The sequence below is a fragment of the Phragmites australis genome, chromosome 22 (genome assembly GCF_958298935.1).
Source record: "Phragmites australis chromosome 22, lpPhrAust1.1, whole genome shotgun sequence".
In the NCBI taxonomy this organism is placed as follows: Eukaryota; Viridiplantae; Streptophyta; class Magnoliopsida; order Poales; family Poaceae; genus Phragmites; species Phragmites australis.
Genome location: NC_084942.1, coordinates 18779471 through 18802409, shown reverse-complemented (window position 1 = coordinate 18802409; position 22939 = coordinate 18779471). Strand labels below are relative to the sequence as shown.

General features: G+C 46.0%; 4 protein-coding genes across 4 annotated transcripts; 2 read left to right on the top strand and 2 right to left on the bottom strand.

Moving 5' to 3' along the window:
• The first annotated feature begins 536 nt into the window (after positions 1–536).
• Positions 537–2639, top strand: LOC133905341 (metallothionein-like protein 4B). Its single transcript, XM_062347112.1, has 4 exons — positions 537–696; positions 996–1076; positions 1227–1414; positions 2397–2639. Exons 1-3 carry the CDS (start codon positions 638–640, stop codon positions 1324–1326), a joined length of 240 nt encoding a protein of 79 aa, XP_062203096.1. The 5' UTR covers positions 537–637; the 3' UTR covers positions 1327–1414; positions 2397–2639.
• A 308-nt stretch (positions 2640–2947) lies between these two features.
• Positions 2948–4856, top strand: LOC133905340 (mitochondrial import inner membrane translocase subunit Tim9-like). The gene is made up of 2 exons (XM_062347111.1): positions 2948–3130; positions 4488–4856. Exons 1-2 carry the CDS (start codon positions 3036–3038, stop codon positions 4672–4674), a joined length of 282 nt encoding a protein of 93 aa, XP_062203095.1. The 5' UTR covers positions 2948–3035; the 3' UTR covers positions 4675–4856.
• Positions 4857–6339: 1483 nt separating this feature from the next.
• LOC133905128 (uncharacterized) lies at positions 6340–7451 on the bottom strand. The gene has a single exon (XM_062346839.1). The coding sequence runs from the start codon at positions 7217–7219 to the stop codon at positions 6515–6517; it is 705 nt and encodes a 234-aa protein (XP_062202823.1). The 5' UTR covers positions 7220–7451; the 3' UTR covers positions 6340–6514.
• A 3629-nt stretch (positions 7452–11080) lies between these two features.
• On the bottom strand, positions 11081–15154 carry LOC133905318 (protein rough sheath 2-like). Its single transcript, XM_062347080.1, has 2 exons — positions 14816–15154; positions 11081–12513 (listed from the first exon to the last, which is right to left on the bottom strand). The coding sequence occupies exon 2, from the start codon at positions 12439–12441 to the stop codon at positions 11368–11370; it is 1074 nt and encodes a 357-aa protein (XP_062203064.1). The 5' UTR covers positions 12442–12513; positions 14816–15154; the 3' UTR covers positions 11081–11367.
• Between the last annotated feature and the right edge of the window lie 7785 nt (positions 15155–22939).

The window sequence follows — 22939 nt, the reverse complement described above, 5'->3', positions numbered from 1 at the left end:
GATTTTGAACAGCTAAGGATTTGATAAAATTCAATGCATATTATACAAAAATATGAATTCAACTCTTACAAGAAACGTATTCGATTTGAAGATGTGCAATAATGCATCTATTTAAGCAAGGAGTTGCATCATGGTCTGAAAGCGAGATTTGAAGAGCTGAGCCTTTTACTAAATTCAACGCAAGGTGTGACAGCAAGATTTGAACCAACAGAGGACCTAATCTGCTCCCATTTGTACAAGAATTTAATTCAAATTCAAATAAAAGAATAGCACAACTTTTTTAAGTAGGCAACTAGTACAAAAATAGAGTCAAACTAACCAAGCAACGAATCGGATTTTCATTCCACTCCAATTTTCGCCGCAGCACCATAACCTTTATCTTACTCTGAGAAAAAACACATAAAAAAACTTGCATCGTTGGAGAATTGGGATTTTCCATGGCTATTTCAACCGGCCTATTGCAGCTTGACATGTAAACGCTTTACACGTTATGCAGTTGCTTGATTGCCTCTCAAGTTCTATAAATAGGAGGGACATCTTTGTTCTGCTTATCAATCGCTCTGTGTTCATCAACTCAAGCTCCCATTCTCTTTGCATAGGTGTTCTTGAGGTTCTAAGAGACCTACAAATCTAGAAGATGTCTTGCGGTGGAAGTTGCAACTGCGGTTCGAGCTGCGGCTGCGGCGGCGGATGCGGGTACGTTTCACACCCACTGATCACGAATATCTCAAGCTAAACTGATATATAAGCTGTTCAGACTCCAGAGGTAGCATCTAATTTGAGTGATTTCAACATGTTCTGATGACACAATCATATCATTTCAACTACTTAGCTGATATCTCCTACTGCTTCAGAGCTGTAACTTCTGATAATTCATGTTCAGGCAACCTACATATACGATTATTTTCAGAGCTTAATCGTTTTTAGAGGATTACTATGAGCAAAGAGTGTCCTTTCCGGTTACTAAAATTCTTGTGCTACTTTGCTGGACGCAGAAAGATGTACCCAGACTTGGCTGAGAAGAACACTGCCACTACCCCGGCGGCCATGGTCCTCGGTGTTGCACCTGAGAAGGGGTATAAATTTCCACCTCGAAAGCATAAACAAACAAGTTATCTAAGATTTAATTCGCACTTGAATGAATCAGATGTCAAGCTCCATGCCTAAACTGATATGCTGCTCCATATCAAGCTCCATGCCTGAAATCTCCTCTGCTTCTCTCGCAGGCGCCTCGACGCCGACTTCGAGAAGGCCGCGGAGTCCGGCGAGGCTGGCCACGGCTGCAGCTGCGGCCCCAGCTGCAAGTGCAGCCCCTGCAACTGCTAAGGAGATGGTGATCGATCCGCATGCGTGCTTCAGCATGCCTCCTGTATGTGTATGTGTGTGACAGTGTGGTCAAATAAGGAGCCATCCGAAAGTTGTCTTCCCCTCTCCGTTTTTCCCCTTCTCTACAGTAAGGAGCGGGTGAAAAGGCGTTTTTCCGGCGTTCTCGTTTCCCGTCGCTTCCCCTCCTCTCCGGTGGCCTTTCCGGCGCCGGAGAGGGAGGGGAAGCAAGATCCGCTAGTGGATCTGGTTTTAGGGTCTAATTTTTAGATCTAGGTAGTTAGGTCCTTCCATGGCAACATGGTTGCCGGTGATCTTTTGTTCCCTTCGCCTCTTCTCCGTTGTGGGATCTTTCGGCGGCGGTCTTCTTGCCGGCGTTGTTTCTTTGAAGATTCCGAGCGGAGGAAAGCAAAGGAAGATTTTGTCTTCGGCGATCTTCGCCGAGCTAGGTCTTAGTGTCAATATCGTGCGGGTCTTCTCCTTCCCTGTCGTCTCAGGCATCGGCGGTGGTTTCCGCGTCTTCTTCGGTGCGACAGTGGAATGGTTAGTATCTCTAGTCTTCTCTGCGGAAGGATTGGAGGCTTTTGCCGTCCCCTTGTGCGGCATTGCTTTTCGGGCCGTCGGTGTTTTCGCCGGCGGCAGCGGATCTCGTTTCTGGGCTAGTTTCTCCGGTTGCTCCGTGAGATCTAGCGCCGGTCTTTTGCCCGACCTCAACTGGAGTGGAGTTGGCCGATGCTCGTTCAATGTTTCTTTGCGCGTACAGGGGCTTGGTGGAGGCGGGGCCTCCGAGCTCGTTTGTGCGCATCTCCTGCGGCTTCTACATGTGTGGGCTCCGCTTCGGATGCGGTTAGTGGCCTCAAAATCGGCTCTGTTTGCTTCTTCGTCGCCGTCGTCGTGGGAAGCAGCAGTGGTCGCCAGTTTCGATGAAGAAGATGGGTTGGAGTTCTCTGTGTGCATCATATGTAATTTGCTTTTTTCTCTGGGACCTCTTCGCAAAAAGGGGATGTATTTTGATGGTTTAATCTAATTCAATCCCTTTCCGCAAAAAAAAAAAAAAAATAAGGAGCCATCCGGTGTGAGGCTCGTCAAGCCGGTGCAAGTGCAGTGCTTGCCTCTATGCTTGCTGTGTGTCTACTGCTGTGGCTGTGAGATCAGCAGTGTATGTATCAACTATCAAGTGCCAACACCTGGTGCTGTTGTGATTGGAGGATCATGTGGCTGCTAAGCTGCAATGTTCATCCTTTCAGTGTGTCTTGTGCTGTACTGTAATTCCATGGTGTGCTGTCGAGTGAAATATGAGATGGTTTGTTTGTGCATTTTTTCCCCTTTTGTTTTTTGCTTCGCTTTTGTGACTTGAAGCTGGTACTACTTGTTTGGTACGCAGCAACTTTACAGGAAGTTCATATGATTTCTCGAAAACTTCTACCAAAAAAGTGATCTTTCAAAAACAAAAATCGTCTAAAAACAAATCACCCATATCAGGCCTAAATTCTTTCTAAAAAGTTAAGGGTTTAGGATACTGGGCTTAAATGTAAGGCCCATAATTTTCCGGCCCAATCTGGAGGGTCCAGTCCACCATGTCGTCGTAGCAAGCATATGGAATTAAAAAGAAAAATAAAAATAAAGTCGAGGTTTTGGATCTCGTCTTCTCTCCTCTTCCTGTCCAAAATCCTAGCTTTCTTCTTCCTCCGGCGGCGGCGGCGGCGGCAGACATGGACAAGAGCATGCTCGGGGACCTCGACGGCCTCCCGGAGGAGGACAAGATGCGCATGGCTGCCATGGTCGACCAGCTCCAGATCCGTGACAGGTCTAGTCCTCGCGCCTGCCTAATGATACCGGTTCTTGGTGCCTAGTCCCTGCTAAAATTTGCATCTTTGTAACGCTTTGATAGTTTTTGGGTTAAATTTCTTGTGTCGCATGGGTCGATAGGTTCCGCGTCCCCTAGTTCTGGTTTTGTGGGCGCTCGTATCTACTGCTGTGATGATCTAGGTGCTTTGCATACGAAACTTGGAAGCTTGATTGGGGGAAAGGCCTTGAGGAAGTGATCTTTATGGCCCTCTTGCAGTTAATTTTGAATAAATATTAGCTGAAAGACATACTTATGATTTATTTCCAATTCTTTCTTGGGGATTAATATTTGTTCATCTACTTACTGTAGCATGCTCTGCTAGCTTCATTGATAATTAGCTTAGTTTGTTCATCTAGATAATCTTGTGGGAAGCACTTCCGTTCTAGTAAGGACGTGCCAACCTATCAGGTCAAGTGTTAGTTTCTAGCATTGAACTATTCTACTCTAGTGGCAACCAAGGCCCAAGGGTACCGTGGGTTAGAACTGATAGTTTGTGGCTTTTCCACAATCTTTTTGGTGATTTGTGATGACGTATATGTATATTCTTGGTGTTGAATTAATTGGAATCTCTTATATGCTCGGTTATGCGACATTAGACTTGTTGATCAGTGGTTTTAGCCGTAGCCATTGTGGTGGTCGTGAACTCGTGTTTGATGGTATCATTTTTTTAGTCTTCGGACAGTGTGGAGTATTGTAGCTATTGAGATTGAGTTATGTGGGGAGAAGTATGTCTTCCTTCTGGGTGATTCGGAATTGTTGCATTTGAATTGCTCACTGATTGGTTGTAATTATGGGCTTTTAGCTGTTCAGACATGTGGCAACTGTTGTGCGAGGTTTAGATGCTGGAGCTGAAAATGCAAGTGTGGGCATTACCTTGTTGGTCTTTTATTGTTCATCCAGAGTCCACCAAGTTAATCTTTAATGCTAATGTTTGAAATTTCCATCAGTTCATGCTAAGACTTGATATAGAAATTCAATATATTGTAAACCACCTTTTTTTGATAGGTATTGTAAACCACCCGGAGGACCTTTTATATGGCTAAAAGTGAAGTTATTCAAAATAGTAGAGCAATAAGAATGCGATGGATTAGAATGATGTTGCCCTGTAGAAAGAATGAATGATCCTTGGTAGTAGCAATATATCTACAGAAACTGTAATGTTTGATGGTGATGTTTCCTCATAAATTCAGATGTTCCCTTTGTTTCCCCCAAAAGACTTGCAAAATGTCTGATGGATGCTAATCGACTCTTTTACTCCGTATTAGTGAAATTTGCAATTGCAGAATACTCACAGTTTTGCTTTGTCGGTTTGCAGTCTAAGAATGTACAATTCCCTAGTGGAGAGATGCTTCACAGATTGTGTTGACTCGTTCCGCAGGAAGACCCTGGACAAGCAAGAGGAGTCCTGCGTCCGCCGCTGTGCAGAAAAGTTCCTGAAGCACTCCATGAGGGTTGGCATGAGATTTGCTGAGCTTAACCAGGGTGTTGCGACGCCTGACTAATCGTGTGGGTTTTGTTGCCCCTGACAAATTTCTAACCTTGAGGATTTTGTCAGCATCAATTTGTAATCTTGAAAAGATTTTAGCACTTCTTGAGATATGACTTGTTACCTCTTGAACCAACTGTTGGGTTTCAAATTGAATAAAATTACGTTGAAGCGTTGTATCCAAGGATGCATCGAGTATATCTTGGTTAATTCCGTATCCACTGATATCTCGCCGAGAAGAGTTGGATTTTTTATTATGCTTCAATCCGATTTTGAGTCCAATTGTTGCTATAGTCTGGTACTCTTTGCAGTGCAGACAACATGGTACAAGATTTGTAAAGGCGCCTTTATTCTTGCTTTCTATAGACATCTGCATCCTTTTACAGCGAAGAATGCAGGACCATGCACATGAACTCGTCATGCCACGAACACCACCGGGCCTCAAGCAATTTCCCTTTCATCTCTGATAGACTAATGAACGAATGCATCACGATGTTCTTGTCAGCTGTAGTAACCTTGGAATTTGGAAGCCCAAAAGGAGCTAGATCTAGATTGCGGTTCGGATGGTACATGTTTGACCGTCGGGTCACGCCGTCGATGGCTTAGATCAAGCTGCCCACCCCTTGCCATTGGAGGTTTGCAATGGTTTGTGCAGCATCAGCTGAACTCCCTTTCGCATCTCATGGTCCATTGGCCACCTTATGCCGGCTACCTGCTGTGTTCTCCAAGTTGGCGTGTTGTTTTTTCATGTGGGGGCAGGCCAGGCAGCAGCATGGTGTCATGGTGAAGCTGCAAGACAGATTTGGAGCTGTATGGCATGCCGGTGCTGTAGTTCGCCGTGCTGAAGCTGCTTGTTCTAGTGTGATTCAGAACTCACAAAATGGCATCATCGTTGTCAGTACTCAGTACAAGTATTGGCGTCAAGATTGGGGCGTGATGCATCCCGACATGTCCAGTGTCCTTTTGAGCTTGCTTCTTGTGCTTTCTGTACTTGCATCAGGATTCACAGGTTGTCATGGGAAGTAAGGAGAACCGAGGATTTCTTGGTGGTGTTGCATCTGTTCCAAAGCATGCATGGTCCTCCGTGAGGGACTAGAGCTTTGTCAATTTATTGTGAACTAGTTGTACTAGCTCTTCCCATTTTCATATGGGCTGGAGGACAAGAATCGCTGATTACAGATCACATTAGTAAAATTAGGTCACTTATATTGAGTGCACTCATTGTGCAACATGGAATGGCTGGAACAGATCATACGGCTTATCTTAGCATTTCACAAAGCTGTGGCCTAGATAGAACTAGAATCTCATGGCTGTAAAGCACAGCTCATCTTGGAGCAATGATGGAGCTCAGTTCAGTGTGATGCTGATGCTCCCCAATTAAAGGTTCTGCTCTGTTAATATTCGCTGCCAGTGTGAACAATCCATAGCCATTCATGCACACATACATATTTGCCAAATTCTTTTCTGTTGATCATGATCCACAGAAGACAGAAGCAATCACATTCAAGGACTGAATTGTGACAAATTTTTGTAGAACACAAACACACAACTCATCACAGCATGAGAATTACACTTGAAAGGAAAAACTAAGCTAAGGATCAACTTGTCATTTCCAACCTGAAAATCAAAATGCTAACTTCGATTGGGTTTCTTGTCAGCAGCTTAGGAGTGAAAATTGCCATGGTATTTTCTAATGCCAATGAACAAATTCACACTAGAGAATTAAGGAATTGCACAACATGATCTCAATCCAAAAACGAAATGGTTACATTCAGAAATCAATGCACACACCGAAAGAAAATAAGGCACAAAAAGATTCTATTCACAGTTCGTGACAAGCCGCCACTGTAAATGCATCAATGCACGACGCCCACCGGCGCCGCAGCGGCGGCAACATCAATGCTCCTCTGGCCCGGGAGCGCCAGCATGGCGGTGTGGTCCAGGAAGTCCTTGAGCCTGGCGACGGCCTCGACGACGGCCCTGAGCTCGTCGGAGCGCGCGAACCCGCGCGCGCCGGCGGTGCGGACGGCGTAGACGTAGAAGGTGACGCAGCCCTTACGGAACTTGAACCGCGCCATCTCCGGGGCCCCCGGCGCCGCGCGGATGAGGCGCCGACCGACGTCCCCGAGCGGGACGACGTGCGACCAGGCGGCGTCGGCGGCAGCCTTCATGGCGGCGGGCTCGAAGACGAAGACGGCGGCCTTGGAGTTCTTGGTGCCCAGGCCCAGCGTGAGGGTGTGCCACGCGTGGTGCGCTAGGATGGCGAAGTTGGTTGGGATGTACGCCGTCGTCGTCGGTGCGAACGACAGCGGGCCATCGCCGCCGGCGCGGAGGAGGTGCGGGAGCTCGAGCGGTGCGGCGCGGCGCACGGTGAGCGCGCGCGTGACGAGCTGCACGCCGAAGCGGAGGCCCTTCACGTCCGCGCACGGCGCGAAGTGCGCGTCCAGGGACGCCGGCGCGGCGCTGGCCTTGGCCTTCTTGGACGCCGCGTCATGGCCATCGTGGTGTGGGTTCTTGGACTTGGACTTGCTCTTGCTCTTGGACGCCTTGGGCTCCGCCATTGTCGACAATGGCTGGCAAGTTCCTGGTGGTTGGTCGCTACGCTTTGCGCTGTGTTGCAGAGAGAGCGAGCGATCTGAGCTTGTAGGTGTGAAGAAGAGGAGAGGAAACAGGGGAGCTGGGAGGAGGTGGGGTTGGTCAGAGCAGTTAAGAGAGCTCGAGATTTCCCTCCTTATTTCTCTCCTTGTTCTTCATTTTTTCTATGTAACCTGCTGTAACTTCTATGGTATTTATTTTGCTGTCTAGTTCATTTTGTATTGTCGCTGTCTTCACTCTTCAGGGAATCACAATTGAGTGTGGAGGAAAAAAGGTCGCCAAAGATTCCAGCTGCAAGACAGACATCATCACCTTTCATTTTCTTCTTCTTTTTTTGGTTTCTGAAGAATCTGAACTTGCTCCTGTTGCAATATGCCCTACAATGATTCCCTGAAATTTCTGTCATTGTAATACCCTCTATCTACAGGTTCCCTTCCCAACCAATCTGATGCTTGTACTGTGTGTACCGCATGATTCAGTTTGGCAATCCATGCTAATAATCTGATCTCTGCAGTCTGCACTGCACCAGACTGAGCTAAACTTAGCATATATACCTGCACCCAGATCTGGGGCATGCAGAATGAAGAAATTAACAAGCTGCAAAAAAGGTATCTTTTTTTCCTGAAAGAATCGATCAGGAGAGGGTCGATCGAGCTGGTAATTGAGCGGCAGCATGCATACGCATCTGCATATTATATGGCAGGACCGTGGCTGCGTCGCGTTAATCAGTGCGGATTCATGTGCGCTAGGGCCTCTGTGCCATGTGCCGCGTCTTGTTGCGTCGTCAGGGCCTGCCTGATTGCCTGCCTTCATCTGAGCTGCTAGCTTATGCATGGAGATCACAGCCGTCATGGTTCCATCGACTCGATTTGCATCAATGATTGACCAGTTAGTAAGCTCCGGACTCTAAAAAAAAAAAATCGAAATGGGGAACTTTACAAGCCTGAAGAACAAGCTAGTCCTGCACATGTTTTCTTGATCTCTACATATCGCCAAAAATCTAAAATTAGATAACATATATGAACGTATTTGCTGAAATAGATAATATATTATCGTATTTATAAATTTAATATCTGTATTCGGCGCATTATTTATCGAAAATGAATTTTTTACACCGTACGCTGAAAAACCCATATTCGACACACAGTGTGTCAAATATGACCGTGTGCTGAATTAGTGACCGCACGGCAGGCAAAGGCCATATTCGACACACCGTATACCGAATACGGCACTGTAGCCCATTCGGCACACCGTGTACGTATATTATCTAATTTTGGATTTTTGTCCACATCTGCAAATTCCATCTGACTGTCCATCTCTGCATGCCTGTTTCAGAATGGGCAGATTAGTTGGAGGAGCGATGTCAGCTTATCAACTTGCTGATTACATATTATTGCAGTGTAGCTATGTCTGTTGATTCAGTCAAGTCTAAGGCATCCCTTCTGCAATGCAGGCGCAATCCTACAGACGTCAGACGTGGGTATGGGTCTATTTTTTTTTTGTCTACAATCATACTAGGTTGGGTACCCGTAAAGCAGTAATCCACCCGCAATTACCCACGGGTCTACAGGATAAACAATATTGGCCCAATGCTCCCTAGCCCAGTCCATTTATTCAGCTTTCCTCTAGAAACACCACCCGGTTGTGCTGCACAACCTTTTTTCCACTGTTAGGCTAGATTAGGCTTGGTGTTGGTGAACGAGACGTGCCCTACCCAGCTGCCTGTGCTTCGCTAGGCAGTCCAGGAGCCTTGCACGCCTCTACCCATGCCTCCACTCACCCTTCTCATGACGTCCAGGGATCTCCGGAGGCTGCTCGTGAGGCCACGAGACGCTCCTCTCCATGCAACGTCCTCAGGTCTACACTCTTCGCAGCGACAGATCTCGTCGGCCTCACCAGGGGCATCTCGTGTCGCTCGCAGCCTCCTACCAGCGATGGACCACACCCTGTCACCGAACCCTCCTGCTCCACCTTCTTTTCAGATCATCTTTACCGTATACTCTAAAAATTTATTCCTTATAACACTATTGCAACATCCTCTAATACTATTACAGTATCCTCTATTTTTTCATCTGCAACAGCTACCCTATTTTCTCTCTTCTATTATTTTCCTCCTCTTTTTAGACACATATACATATACTATGTACAGTGATACGGGATCTTTTTTTCTCCAAAAATTTGCTAGTTAACTTCCTCCCTCTGTAACACTGTTCATCCGAAAAAGACTTCGCTAGAGAACTCCGCCAGCCGCTCGTGATCAGCAAAAACAAGCAAAACGCGTTGCTACAGTTATTTACAATACGGAAGGTGACTCTCCTGGAGATGGCCCTCAGTCGTCTACTTCTCCCACGACGATGTTGTTGCGTCCTGAAAGATCCCCTATGGAGACGCAACCCTATCAAGATCTCTTGTATGATGTATTGATGTGGTCAGTGTTTGCTTTGCTTGCTGCTCTTGATAGTTGTGGATTATTCATCCATGTGTTCTACGGCTAGGAAACCAGCGGACGATCTATGGGTTTCAGGTATCCGGTGAGCACTGGCACGGGCACACCGGCACATGCATGAAATTTCGTCCGTTAGCCTTCGTGGGCATGAGTCAGATAAGAAATTTCGTGCAGCAAGTCATGTAGAGATCTGCTTCACGGATGGCAATAATTCAGGTCGTGTACGGATATGCTTCGATTGTACCCGATCCGGCATTGCCATCCCTAAGCTAGCTGCTAGGCACCATATGTATAGCAGGAACATGTAGAATAAGAAGAAAGGTAGCGTGAAAGCCTTTTGCACAAGTGGCCTTGGTGGTTGAATCAAGTGGAGCACTTCAACTCATTCATCAATTATATATGCAAGTCAGCATCATCCACTACTGAACACTCGGTCAGAATGGAATTATACCACCCTTTATAGTTTCAGAGTGCAGCACCAAAATAAACCCATGCCGTCAGATCGACGTGTCTGATGAAGTAAGCTGGCTAGCTGATCCAAGTTGTCAGATCTGCTGCTGGGCTGCCGGATTGGGATCTGCTGCAAAGCGCAAGCTCTTATGCTGGTCAGCTGGTGGGCAACGCAATGCTCGAATGGCAACGTAGGGAGACCACTGCTGACGTTTTTTACCGGCAGGTAAATAAAATTTGTCGGAGATCACCGATAAATATGATTTATCGAATATATTAGATATATTGGACAAAGTTTTAAAAAAAATTCAAACAAAATGTTAATAAACATGTAAATTTTTTCTATCGATGTCTACCAATAAACTCAGTAGACTAGATATACCGGGGAAAAAAAAAATTTCCTGCCCACTACTAAACATGTTGCTCCCTTTGGTCACACTTTTCAGGCCACAGTTTACTAATGAACATAATAAATTTTTTCTATCATTTGTTCACACTTTTCAGGCCACAGTTTGGTCAAAGAATTGAAATTTTCTTGGGGTTTGGGACAACTATTGGTTCGACTGATTAGGAGGCAAACCAAACTGCCCCATGTTGTGCGTCTTCTAGTAAACTGCTCTGAATGGTTTATGGGGCCTCAACGCATCAGCTGCCGAAGTGACATTCCTTCCTTCAAAACCAAGCCCATCTAGCCCATTCTGGTGACCACAAGCCCATCTAGCCCATGGATCTTAGACGTGTTTTGTTTTAGGGAATCTTAGACGTGTTCTTGGATAACCAAAACTCACACTTGAGCTTTTCATGACGCATGGGCCCATATACCAGCAGCACACACACTGACATGTCATTCACGTTAGGCTGCATGCAGCCACTTTGATTTGAAACTTTGTTCTTAATTTGTCGTTTATTCAGTGCTAAGAAACTTGGCATGTTCAAAGACTAACAGAATGTAAGCTTAGAGAGAAGAAACAAAGACAGCAGCAGCAGCAGTAGCATTACATTTTTCTGAAATTCTGATCAACTTGAGAGAGAAGCAGTGAACCTTAACAACAGTTGTGAAAGAAGAACAAGAAAAGAAAGTAAAGCGAACGAGCAAGAGATTCATGGCGGCGGCGTCTGAGATTGGTTTTACATGTCGCGTCCAAGAAGGCTCTAGTGTCAATGGAGTGGGATGGGCGGCGATGGCGGCGGCGGATCAGAGGTGGTCAGCAGGTGTTTTCAGTTCATGTCGGCGGAGGACCAGGGGCGGGAGCAGCCGACCTGCTCGAGGAACTTGGCGACGCGCGCGTGCTTGGAGGCCCACTGCTCGGCCATCTTCTCCTCCTTGAGCTGGGCATCGCGGCGCAGCTCGGCCACCTTCTCCCGGTGCTCCCTCTCCACGTGCTCCGCGGCGGCCGCCTGCTCCAGCCGCATCGTGCGCATCTTGGCCTCGAACTCCTCCCACACCTCGCGCCGCCGCATCTCGCGCTCCATCTCCAGCTGCTGCTCCACGCGCTTCAGCCGCCACGCCGCCTCCCTCCGGTGCGCCGCCCACGCGCGCTGCCCCTCCTCTAGCTCGCGGCAGCACTCCACGAGCTCCGCCAGCGCCTGCCCCTCCGCCACCGCCATGCTCGGCACCCCGGGCGGCGGCGCGCCGGGGGCCTGCGGGCTCGGGAACCTGAACTCCGCCGCGGCGCGCTCCGGCATCCACGGCGCGGCGTGCGGGCCGGCCTGGGGCGCCACCGCAGCGGACGCGAGGCTGAGCGTCACGGACGGCGAAGACGGAGGTCTGGGCGGCGGCGGCGCGACAGCGGCGCCCCCAGCGTTGGACGACAGCCAGGGCGGCAGCACGGGTGCGGCCATCAGCAGCGGCGCGGTCTGCCGCTCGTTGACGAGCTTCTCGGCGAAGTTCTCGAGCAGCCAATCGTATCTGCCCCGCTCGTCGGGGCTGGGCTCTGGCGGCGGGCGGCGGCTGTCCCTGAGCTCCCGCTGCTGCTTCTCCTTGAACACCTCCCACCACTTGCCGAGCCGCTTGGCCGTGCGCCCGGGCACCTCGGCGGCTATCTTCTTCCACTTGTTTCCGTGCTTGGCCTGCAGCCGGATCACCAGCCGCTGCTCCTCCTCGGTGAGCGAGCCCTTCTTGATCCCCGGCCGGAGGTAGTTCTTCCACCGCTCGAGGCACGACTTGGCGTCGCGGTCGAGGGCCACGTTCATGCGCTGCGACACCAGGTGCCACTCGCGCGGGCCATACTGCCGGACGTACGCGCGCAGGACGGCGTCTTCCTCAGGCCGCCAGCGCTGTCGCTCCTTCATCTGCACAGGCCATCGCCCATCCCTCACTCCCACAGCTCATAATGCGCTCTGCTCCCACAGTTCCATCCATCCCTGCAAGGAAGATAAAATCTTTAGCCCATTGCAACTTCGAGCTCAAACCACAAGCATGGGTTCTTTTGACAAAAATAAAATCTTTAGATCAATGGAACATACAAACTACAATGAAAAAGGGACATCAAGCAACAAACGAGCATGGTTAACTATGCTATAATCTGACAGAGGCCACAGATGCTTCAGCTGGTGTCTTGCTACAATGCTACATGCAGAAGAGTGATTACTCATCAGTAGTTCATTACCAGATGGGAAGAAATCAGGGCAGATGCTTGTGATTACTGGTGGCTAGTTGCTTTAATTCATTGCAGCATTCATATCTACTGGTTTCAGTTTGAGGTGGCAAAGGCGGAGAGGGGAGTAACTGTGGCCTGCAAGTTTTGCTAGTTGCTACTGCTGCCTCCAGAGCCAGCCAATGCATACTCTAAAACACTACTGCAATTCTATGCAAGATTATTCTTGTGACTATGTAATTACTAAAGTGGCAGGATAATCTGCAAGTTCTTCAGGCAACAGTTACACTGCTATGTAAAAAAAGTGATATATTTCAGATAGTTTTTTCTCTGACAAAACTTACCATAGTTTTACACTAGATGTTTTTTTCAGACAAAATTACTTGCCGTCAACCTTCACCAAGATTAACCGGCAGCTACTGGTGTCAAGCAAGCAAGCATCCATCGACGCCATAACCAGCATAGAGACAAAGGTGTGGGCACAACCCTTCGAACAAGCACGCACTGTTTTCTCGGGAGCTTGTCTTCTTTCTGGAGCAAAGTCGCCATCCGGCATTAACTGGGTGCTGATCAAGGACAAGCTAATCTGCCAAATTAAATGCCAACCTAATACTCATACCCCAGGGAAAAAACAAAACAGGAGAATGTGAAGCAAATCCAAATCATTGTGATGTTGAATCGTTGATGACACCAGGACCATCCATAACCCTTGGTAATGACGCATTAACGGCGACATGCCAGGTGATTACTTTGGACACTGGAAATTAATGAAGTGACAGGTGAATTTTGAGATAATCAGAACCACAGAAAGATGTTTACTCCCTCTAGGACCATTTTGTATATATTTTTTCACCTAATTTTAATAAAGTATTTGAGACAAAAGAATACAGCAAATTTTGTAAAAGAATTAATAAAAAAGAAAAGTTTTACATGACATGTAAACAAGTGAAAAACATTAGTGTGGACCCTTAAACTGAATCTAGAACAAATTAAAAGGCAAGTTATGTTAAGCTAGTGTTCAAGATTGGTTTGTTCCTCTAGTCAGGCATAATCAAGAACAAACAAAAGAAAACAATGTGGACATCATGGTGTCAAAGCCAAATCAATGTGGTATTTGCTTGGACCATTGTATCCCCAGGCTATGCCACTGACAAATTAAAGGCAGTGGGGGTATCCTACAGGTAGGATGGGACTTGGATCTGTGGTTCTGAACTGCTGGGTACAAGCTAGTATTATCTTTCAGGCAGCTCATACAGCAAGTTATTCAGTTTTCTCATCATTTTGCATCCTTATTTGGTCCTATTTTGCATGTACAAGTGAATATTCCATATGGAAGGGAGGAGAAATGAGTAGTAAAAACAATCATGATGCAATCAAGCAAGAAATGAAGGGAGGAAATGGAGTTCCTGGAAAATATCTCTACATAGGAACCTGAGTACCTGACTCGGTTTAGTTCTCTCTAGACTTAACCAAGAAAAAGGAGATGCATTCTATACCCTGAAAATTATAAGTAATCACAAGGAGTATCAAGAACCTAACACAATGCAAGTACATAGAATCAAAAGTGTTCATCTGTTGGAAGCACGTACTTACAAAAAAAATTACAAGACAGACAACTATCAGTGCATCGATGTAGTAAATCCACAAGAACTGGGCCCCTATTTTTCATCAAAACACCAAAATTTCCTACTCGCGCCATAGAAAGCACAAGAGACTCTCTAGTGAAATGGCACTGTCAATCTGTCTCATTTCCAAATCTTCCACACTACCTAGTAAAACAAGACCCAAAAACTTAGGAACAATCCTTATCATCCAATCAACATTTACCACAGTATCACCTTCCCAACAAGACAAGAAACTAATTCAAGAAATGAATAGATCAGGCTACTCCACAGCACAAGCAAGAGACTTGAGCAAACCATTTTTTCTCTGAAACAATGCACACATGAACAAAATTAAACTGCATGAGCAAACAAAAAAAACTAACTTAAGAGCACACCATCTGCACTGGATGGTAAAACTAGTGATTTGGTAAAAACAACAAGGATTCTGATGGGGCATCCACTTACAGAGGCACGGCTACACCATCCTTGCTGAGTTCTTTGCCACCTTCAGACAAAGAGGAGAGGAGCCCAAATAATTGCACGGAGAAGAGGGAGCTGGCTGGAGAAGAGAGGAGGCAGGGATAGGGAGTTGTGAGCAGAAAGATTCTTTTCCCCGGCTTAGTGAGCTTGTGTATGTATAGAAGTGGAGGAGGTGGGCGACAAGGACAGCGAGAAATTAGGGCACGCGAGGGGTGGAAAGGAAAGGAAAAGACGGGGTAGAGGAAAAGAGATGGGTGGAAAGGGGAGGCGCGTGTATATATAGACAGAGAAAGATAGAAAGATCTGTGTGGTAGAGAGAGAGAGAGAGAGAGAGAGAGCGCGAGAGCTAGCTAGAGTGGTAGACTGGAGCAGCAGGTGCGGCGGCAGCGGCAACAGTTACAAGCACCATCAACCCCACACACACGCCTGCACATGTAGCATGCACATGGAGTAGGACGAGGAGCGTGTGTGTAGTTTGTGGCCTTGTGGGTGGCGTGGTGCTTTCTCTGCTAGGAGCTGACTTCACAGTGCTGGCTGAGCAGTGGAGCTGTAGAGAGGGAGAGAAACTGTACTGTTGGAGAGGAGATGGAACAAGAGCAACGGATGGATGTTGGATGGAGCATTTTTTCTCTCTTTTTGAAAAAACATTTTCTTCTCTCTCTTTCTTTAGAGATGCATGCTTTGCCTACTTTTCATCTTTTACAGTACATGTACTGCTCATCTGTTTCTTCACACGCTGTTAGGAATTTCCTTGAGATGGTGTGTAACCTTTTTCTGTTCGCTTGGAAACAAGGATTCATGTAGAATTATTTTCTTTCTGCGGCTTCGTACAAAAACTATGTAGAATTCATGGACACCAAACTTGTATAAAAGTAGACGCAGATCCAGGATTCCTTGACGGAACCTTTGTGATTTTCATCACATATCGGAGAGAAGAAGTTCAAACTGGACCCGGAGGGAAAGAGGCTGGGAAAAAAACGAAGGAGAGACCACGGTGGAAAAGGCCCAGGCCTGTACCTCGTCGCCGTTGCGTCTTGTCGTGGCAGCGCGTGTTTGTTGCCTAGTAAACGCGGGAAAAGGGAAGAAAAGATGGGGAGGGAAAAGGTTTCGACGAATCAGAAACGCTACTAGCCACTAGCTCCTAGCTTTGTACATGCTTGAGACTTGGGTTAGGTATCGTCGTAATGGCTCTCTCCCATCCTCCAATTGTTTATCTTCCACGCATACGCAAAAACAAGACTCGATAAAACGAAAAAAAAGGTTGATACTATTTATAAACCGTCTATTTTTTATTTTTTAAACAACAGTTGTGACCATCTTCAGCCTAAGTCCGTCTTTATGCTCACTCCCCCGTCTTCTATCCTCCGTCACTCATCTCGATGGTGTTCTCACTGTCAGATCTGTCATTTGCCACCACGCTAACCCGGCGTCATTGCCTTTCTGCCTCGGCACTGGCACACTGGCCATCCTCCGCCGCTCGTAGCTAATGGTGCCCCTGTCGCCTCGCCGCCTCGCTCCCGCACCCACCTCATCTGTCGTGCCGATATGCTTTTCCGGCATCCCTCTAAGCTTGAAAAGTATACCGGTGACTCTGAAAATCCTTTCCCCGAATGCTAAACCTCATTGGCCATGGTGTACGTGGCAGCCACCGTTGCCTCATGGTCACTGCTAAATTTCAGGCACTTAAATTTTAGAAAGCGTGAAAAAATAGCAAATGTGTCCAAAACTAGCAGAAGAGAGAACATGGATAGTGGGGGTGAGAAGTAACCGTGGCAGTTGCGGTTAGAAAAAGAAGTTCGTTAAAAGATATGGTTAAGATGCAAATCGATATACAACCAGAAAATCCTGAGCTTTTGGATCAAATAGCTGGTACATACTGCAGTACACTTAGAGTAAATTTCCGAAAAACAAGAGGCCTTTGACATACGTATAAACAAAATATAAAATTAAGCGAGCGTCTAAAAAAACAGACATTTATTGTGTCAACTATTACAAAACTTACACTTGCTTAATTGTAGCTTTTTTTTACGGGCCGCTAAATTATAGTTTTTTAAATACGTATGTCAAGAAACTAGTTCTTCTTAACCTACACATATCCTTAAAACATGGCCCCACTCGGGACGCGGGAAATAATTAGCACAACAATTTGGGAGGTTTAGTCGTGCAGGCACATGTGGAACACACATTTTCCAAATCTGATTGGCTGTCCCTACGATGATACGCTCAACTAAGCAACAAGAAAAAAGGGTTATCGTACGTACTTTGCATTGACAAGACGTACAAAACATGCGAGTGCATATAATTGAGGGAGAAATTTTGCTCTCGACATTTCAGCTTGCCCGTGCATGCACGCAAGACTGCTACTGCACTGTTGGTCCCCGGCCGGCGCGTTGTATTGCATTTCATACGGTGACGAAACAATGATGGGATCTCTAGACACAGCACTGTTCCGAGCGTAGGGGCCCTCCTGCATTATTCAAGGCAGGGACCTCCCCTCCCCAATGTACTCGACTCGACGGCTATGTTCATTATGCGACTGTGTAAACGCATATGAACTCTAGGAGTCTGAGGGAGGGGTTATCACCAGCTGGGTTAGGAGGCTTCCTTCGCATCGGATTTAGAAGAGCTCATGAAGGAGGGATGGAGGTCCGGCGGAGGAGGCGGAGCGGTGAGGTAGCGGGGTGCCATCCGTTGTAGGAGACGGATGATTTTCAGTGAGTCAGTGTCGGTGTCAAACGGAGAGTGCAAAAATCGAGTTGTTAGTAGGGGAGAAACGGTGGCTACAAATCTAATAGCAGGGTTGTCGGAGGCAGAGGAGTGAGCTGTGTCCACGGGGAGGGAGATGATTATTACAGCAATCGGAGGTAGAAGAAAAGTTGTTGGCCATCCAATTTTAATTCAAGTGTTGTCATCGGTCAAGTGAAGGGGAGGCTATTTTCAGGCATATAGTGCATAACATCTCCCTTTCTTTACTCTAAAAACGTAACGTATCTTAATTCACTCTAAAAAGAGAAGTTAATTAGCCGGTCGTTTGTTGAGCGCGTAAACGAGGTGCATATATACATGTAATAATGAACTCATGTTTACAGGTAGAGAATCGATCGGTTGCCGGCCAGGACGATGTTTGTGGTCACCGTACCGGCCGACACGAAGATGAGAGGAATCAATGAGTCATTCGAGTGCTTTAGCTATGCGATACCTTGTGAGTTTGTGACTCGTAGAGATCGATCGATGGCCGTTTTGTACGCTACTATTTGCACTTGTGTAGCCCGTGAATTGCAGACGGGGTCAAACACTTTGTACGTTTCTTCCAGCTGCATGCAGGAGCTAGCTTCGATCAATCTCAAGTTGTCACTGGGTTTCTGTAGGGACCTGTACGTTCTTCCGGTTCCAGTAGAAACCTGGCATGCACCAGTTGGTAATTAAGCTGGGATCGAGCAGCTGGATTATTGCTTGGTATTACTCAATACCACATAATCATTAAAAACAGGCGGTATATCACATGCAATTTTTTAGAATTTATTATAGATAAAATATCATTAAACGATTATTAAGATAGATATGTTTGTAACAAGATATAACACTATATAAAAAAGGATTAAATGATAAGTGATAACTAGCATTAGTGATAGATCCTGCATCCGTCACCCTAAACACGTCATTGATGAGTCATCATTAGTGATGGATGTACGACATCATTTTGTCGAATGCTTGCACCCATATACATACACATAAAAAAAGAAAAAAGAAGAAAAATAAAAAATAAAAAAAGGAGGCAACTCAACTGGTCTTTGGGCTAGCCCGGCCTTTCCCCCTCCTCCCTTCTCCACCAGGATGGCCTGGCCCCGACTTGGCCTCCTTATCACGCCGTCCGGTCGCATCTACCCTAGGGTGCATGGGCGTCTATTCTTTGCCTCCCTCTCACTTGCGTCGTCGCCTCGCGCACGTCGCCTGTGCTCGAGACGCACCACCATCTCCGCTCGTGCGCCTAGCCAAGCCGGCTCGCCCTCTCCCGGCTCCCTCCTCCCCATGCTTACCCTCTCCCTCCTTATCTCTTCCCTAATGGACTTGATTCGATTTCGCCGCGTGGGGGAACCCTAGCCGCCGCTATATAGACCAAACGGGTGCCCGCGGTGGGGAGGAGGCCGGGTCCGAGATAGAGCTAGAGAGAAGGAGAAGAGAGATAGAGAGATCTACCTCAATCCCCTCATATGTCCTCATCATTTCTTGCTCGCTCAAAGCGCCATGGTGGTCGTCGTCGCTGCCGATGGGTCTCAACAATAGCCGCCCCCTTCCCGTCCTTTTTGCTAAGGGGTGCCAGCTGGCCTTCGGGTCGTGTCCGTACGTGAGCAGGTGTCCCTTGATGATGTGGCTATGAGGTATGTTGGTGATGAAATCTGGACAAGCCTCTTGCGCCATGGCCGTGGAGATGACGTTGTGTTGTGATTTGGTGGCCGGCTGTGCTTTTGTTCTGTGATTGCGTTCCGGCCAGTTTTGCACCATTGCCATGATCTATCGCGCCAACTGGGAGTTGAAGTGTCGCTGGCGAACTATAGGGAGTTCAAGCGCCGTCGTGCCTGGCTAGCTTGTTGATTTGGTCTCTACTGTTATAGATGCACATGTGTGGTTGCCCCTTCTCTGTTCGCTGTGGTGCACCATCGGCTGAGATGCACAAGTATGACTGCCCCTTCTCTGTTCACTGTGGTGCACCATCGGCTGGGTGTTAGAAGGTCGTCGGGATGCTGGCAGGGAGGTCCATGTCCTGCGAGGCACGCATGCTGTCACCGGGGAAGTCCGGTGCGTCTTTATGCTTTTGTTTTGGCTATTAATGTATGTGTTGTCCTTAGTCTCCAGCATGTGTTGTGTGGGCTTCTTCCTATGAGTTGCCCCCATCTGCTGATCTGGGAACCATCTACCTGTTGCTAATCATTTAGGTGTTGCTAATGTGCGTCTATTGCCAGAACAAACTTATGGTTTTGTGGGTTGTTCTGTTGTCAATTATATATGTTGTTGCTAGTACCAGCACTTGATGTATTGCCAATTGGCGATATGGCCTATCTTTGTTGTCAAGCGCTATTTGGTAGCCATTATGTTAGGCCTTGACTGTTGTATCCTTCAGGCTGTTGTTAAGGCGCCATGGCTGTGCTATTACTTGATGCTTGGATAGCTTGACACTGTTGTGTTGGCTTTGGCTACATATATTTTAGGTTGATACTGCTATCAGATGCATGTTATTAGGCTGATGACCGTTTTGCTGGTCGTCTGCTGCCTGGAATGGATGGAGTGAGGCTGATTTGGGGTTGTTGCCCTGTTGATATCTCTTTGGCGTCTGTTGTTATTGCCGAATTGATGATAGGGGATGTGTTACTTGCTCTTTGCTTTGGTTGATGATCGGTTGGTAGCTGGCTGGAACAGCATTTGTTATAGCTTTATGGCCTTCTCCCCATTGTCATCTTCTTTATGATACTTTTATGTTAGCTAATCCCTAAGGTTCCTTATGTTGGCTAATGTGAGTTGGTTAAGCCGTGCCCTTTGGTTCCTTATCATTTGCTAGGCAATATGTGGCCTGTTGATATCCTGCTGCTATTACTAGTCTTGCTGAGCTGTTACTGATTATATGCTATGTTTGGTGATGGCTATCTCATTCTGAGTTGTTGATGGCAATGTGGCTTGGCCATAGTCTCGCCCTTCTGTTATCACCCTTTTTTCTCTGTGTGGCTTTTTGCCTTCTTGGTTTACTGTCTAATCCTCTCTACTATCGTTCTGGTGATCACCCTTGTTGCATGTGTGGTCGTCGCCTTTGTGGCGTGTTGCCTTCGTGGCCAGCTGCCGTGGGATTTGGCCAATGACATTGTTGAGGCATATGGAGGGTTGCTTGTGGGATATGTTGAGGTTAGACATATTAGATAGGAGTTTAGGTGCTACGCAGTTCGTCGGGCTCCTATTAGGTTGTAGCTGGTGGGTTGTTAGGCGTCTAGACTCTCTCTCCCTCTGTTTGCTAGTAATACATGAGGCTGAGGCCGATGATGAAGGGCTACAGATTATGAGGCTTACGTGACTGATGATGATCCGGGATATATAAATAGTCTATAAAGCTCACGCTAGACTGTTTGTCACATCTACTGCTTTTCTTTATGTCTAACGCTATAACTTTGCTCTATTTTGATGCGTGTGACTACAGCCTTGCATACTTGGAGATGAACTGACGACGACCAGTGAAACAGCTTAATCAGAGGTTGTCCGGGAAACCATACATAATTAACCGATTGCCTTGCGAGGCCACGGGAACTAGTAAGACACGATCGCCGGAAGACTCAGTCAGATAGTGTGCGCGTATGTGTGTGTGTGAGCAAATTGTAATATATGAAACTGTACTTTATGATTTTGATAATCAATGAATAAAGTTGTGTTCTTCAATTACATTTTGTCTCATGTTTCTCTCGTATACATTTGTATACTCGTATGCACAACAATTCAGCGTTACATACAACAATTCAAACACAACGACATGTTTTGAATGAGCGAAATAACGGGTTACGACCAATCACTTATGAGATTATAGGTGATGGGTCATAACAGTGACCTGTCACTAATGACTGAAGATAAGTGATGTTCTACAACCCACTAATGAACGTTTTCGTGTTTTTTGGACACAAAAAAAGTCAAAAAAAAAATTCACCCGAGCCATGCTAACGCAGGGGGCCATTGTATATGCCCCACAAGCCACGTCGTTTTTCAAACTATTTTTTAGTCTACGTTCTGTAAGACTCAAACCCGCGACCTCCCCTCATATGCGTAGCTGCCTTACCACATCACCTATCACGTAGTTGTGATAGACACCAGAGATTTTGTCCTTTTAACCTTCTTTACCGAATTTCATAACCGTGGCCCGTCACATATAACTGATTATTGATGGGTCAGAACCATGACCCGTTACTAATGACTAAGCTTTAGTGACGGGTCGTAATTTGACACATCACTAATGATTGATTTTGCCAAATTTCGTCGAGGATTATAATTTACATATAAAATTTTTCTTTGTCCAAATTTGTACAAATATTTTATGAATTTGTAAATATCTCATCCAAACGGTCGTAATTTGATAGGTGACTCCGAGTGCATTTGGTAAAACAGGCATAATTTTTGCATACACACTCTGATTTCGATGTTTTTTTGACTCTACAGACATCTACAGAAAATGTTGCATCTATTTTTCCCCTCTTTTGTTAGGTTTGGCAAATTTTTCGATGCTAAATTTGGCTTGGAAGATTGAGTTCTCGCGTCCTAAAGCTTTTGCATCGTTTTCGGAATGCGCGTTTGTATCCATAGCAGCCACCTCTTACATCAAACTTGAGCAAAAATATACAATGTTTCCTATTCTAGTGCTGTTGAGGTAAGAAAAAAATAAGAGAATAATAATAATAATAATGTTTTTGAATTGGTCATTAGTGAATATATAACAACTTGGTTAGCTATTTCATATAGAAAGACTTGTGGCGATTATGTTGAAGTTAAAACTATCTACTTTAGAGTTGTTAAATACTCTCACTGTATTGTAATATGTAATCCTTTTCTTAGGCAGTTTTCATGGTCAAACACCTAAAGGCACCAAAAGATCTAATAATGCATCTCTCCTATCAAATTTTTTTCTCCGTTTCTTTTGTTATGTTCTTGATTCTGCTTATGTGTGTATAAATTCTTACATTCATAAATTTGGATTTAACAACTTGTTAACTATGATTGGCTCAAATACCTTCATATTTTATTGCAATTAAATACTCATTTGTCACATTTGTATTCTCATCAAGATTGAGCTTTCAGGCTTTCCTCCTATTTCATTCATAAATCATTGTTGCTACATGAGAAAAATACCGTCATTAGTGACGGGTCACAACTTGACCCGTCACTAATGACTGAACTAGGATGATTCGTCACTGATGATTCGTCATTAGTAATGAGTTACAACTTGACTCGTCACTAATGAATGGTCTAACCCGTCATTATTATCATCAGTGACAAGTCATATTACGACTCGTTACTAATTTCATATCTCATTTATCTATTTTTCACATAGTAGATGTCTAGGTGTGAATATGGTTTTTATAAATC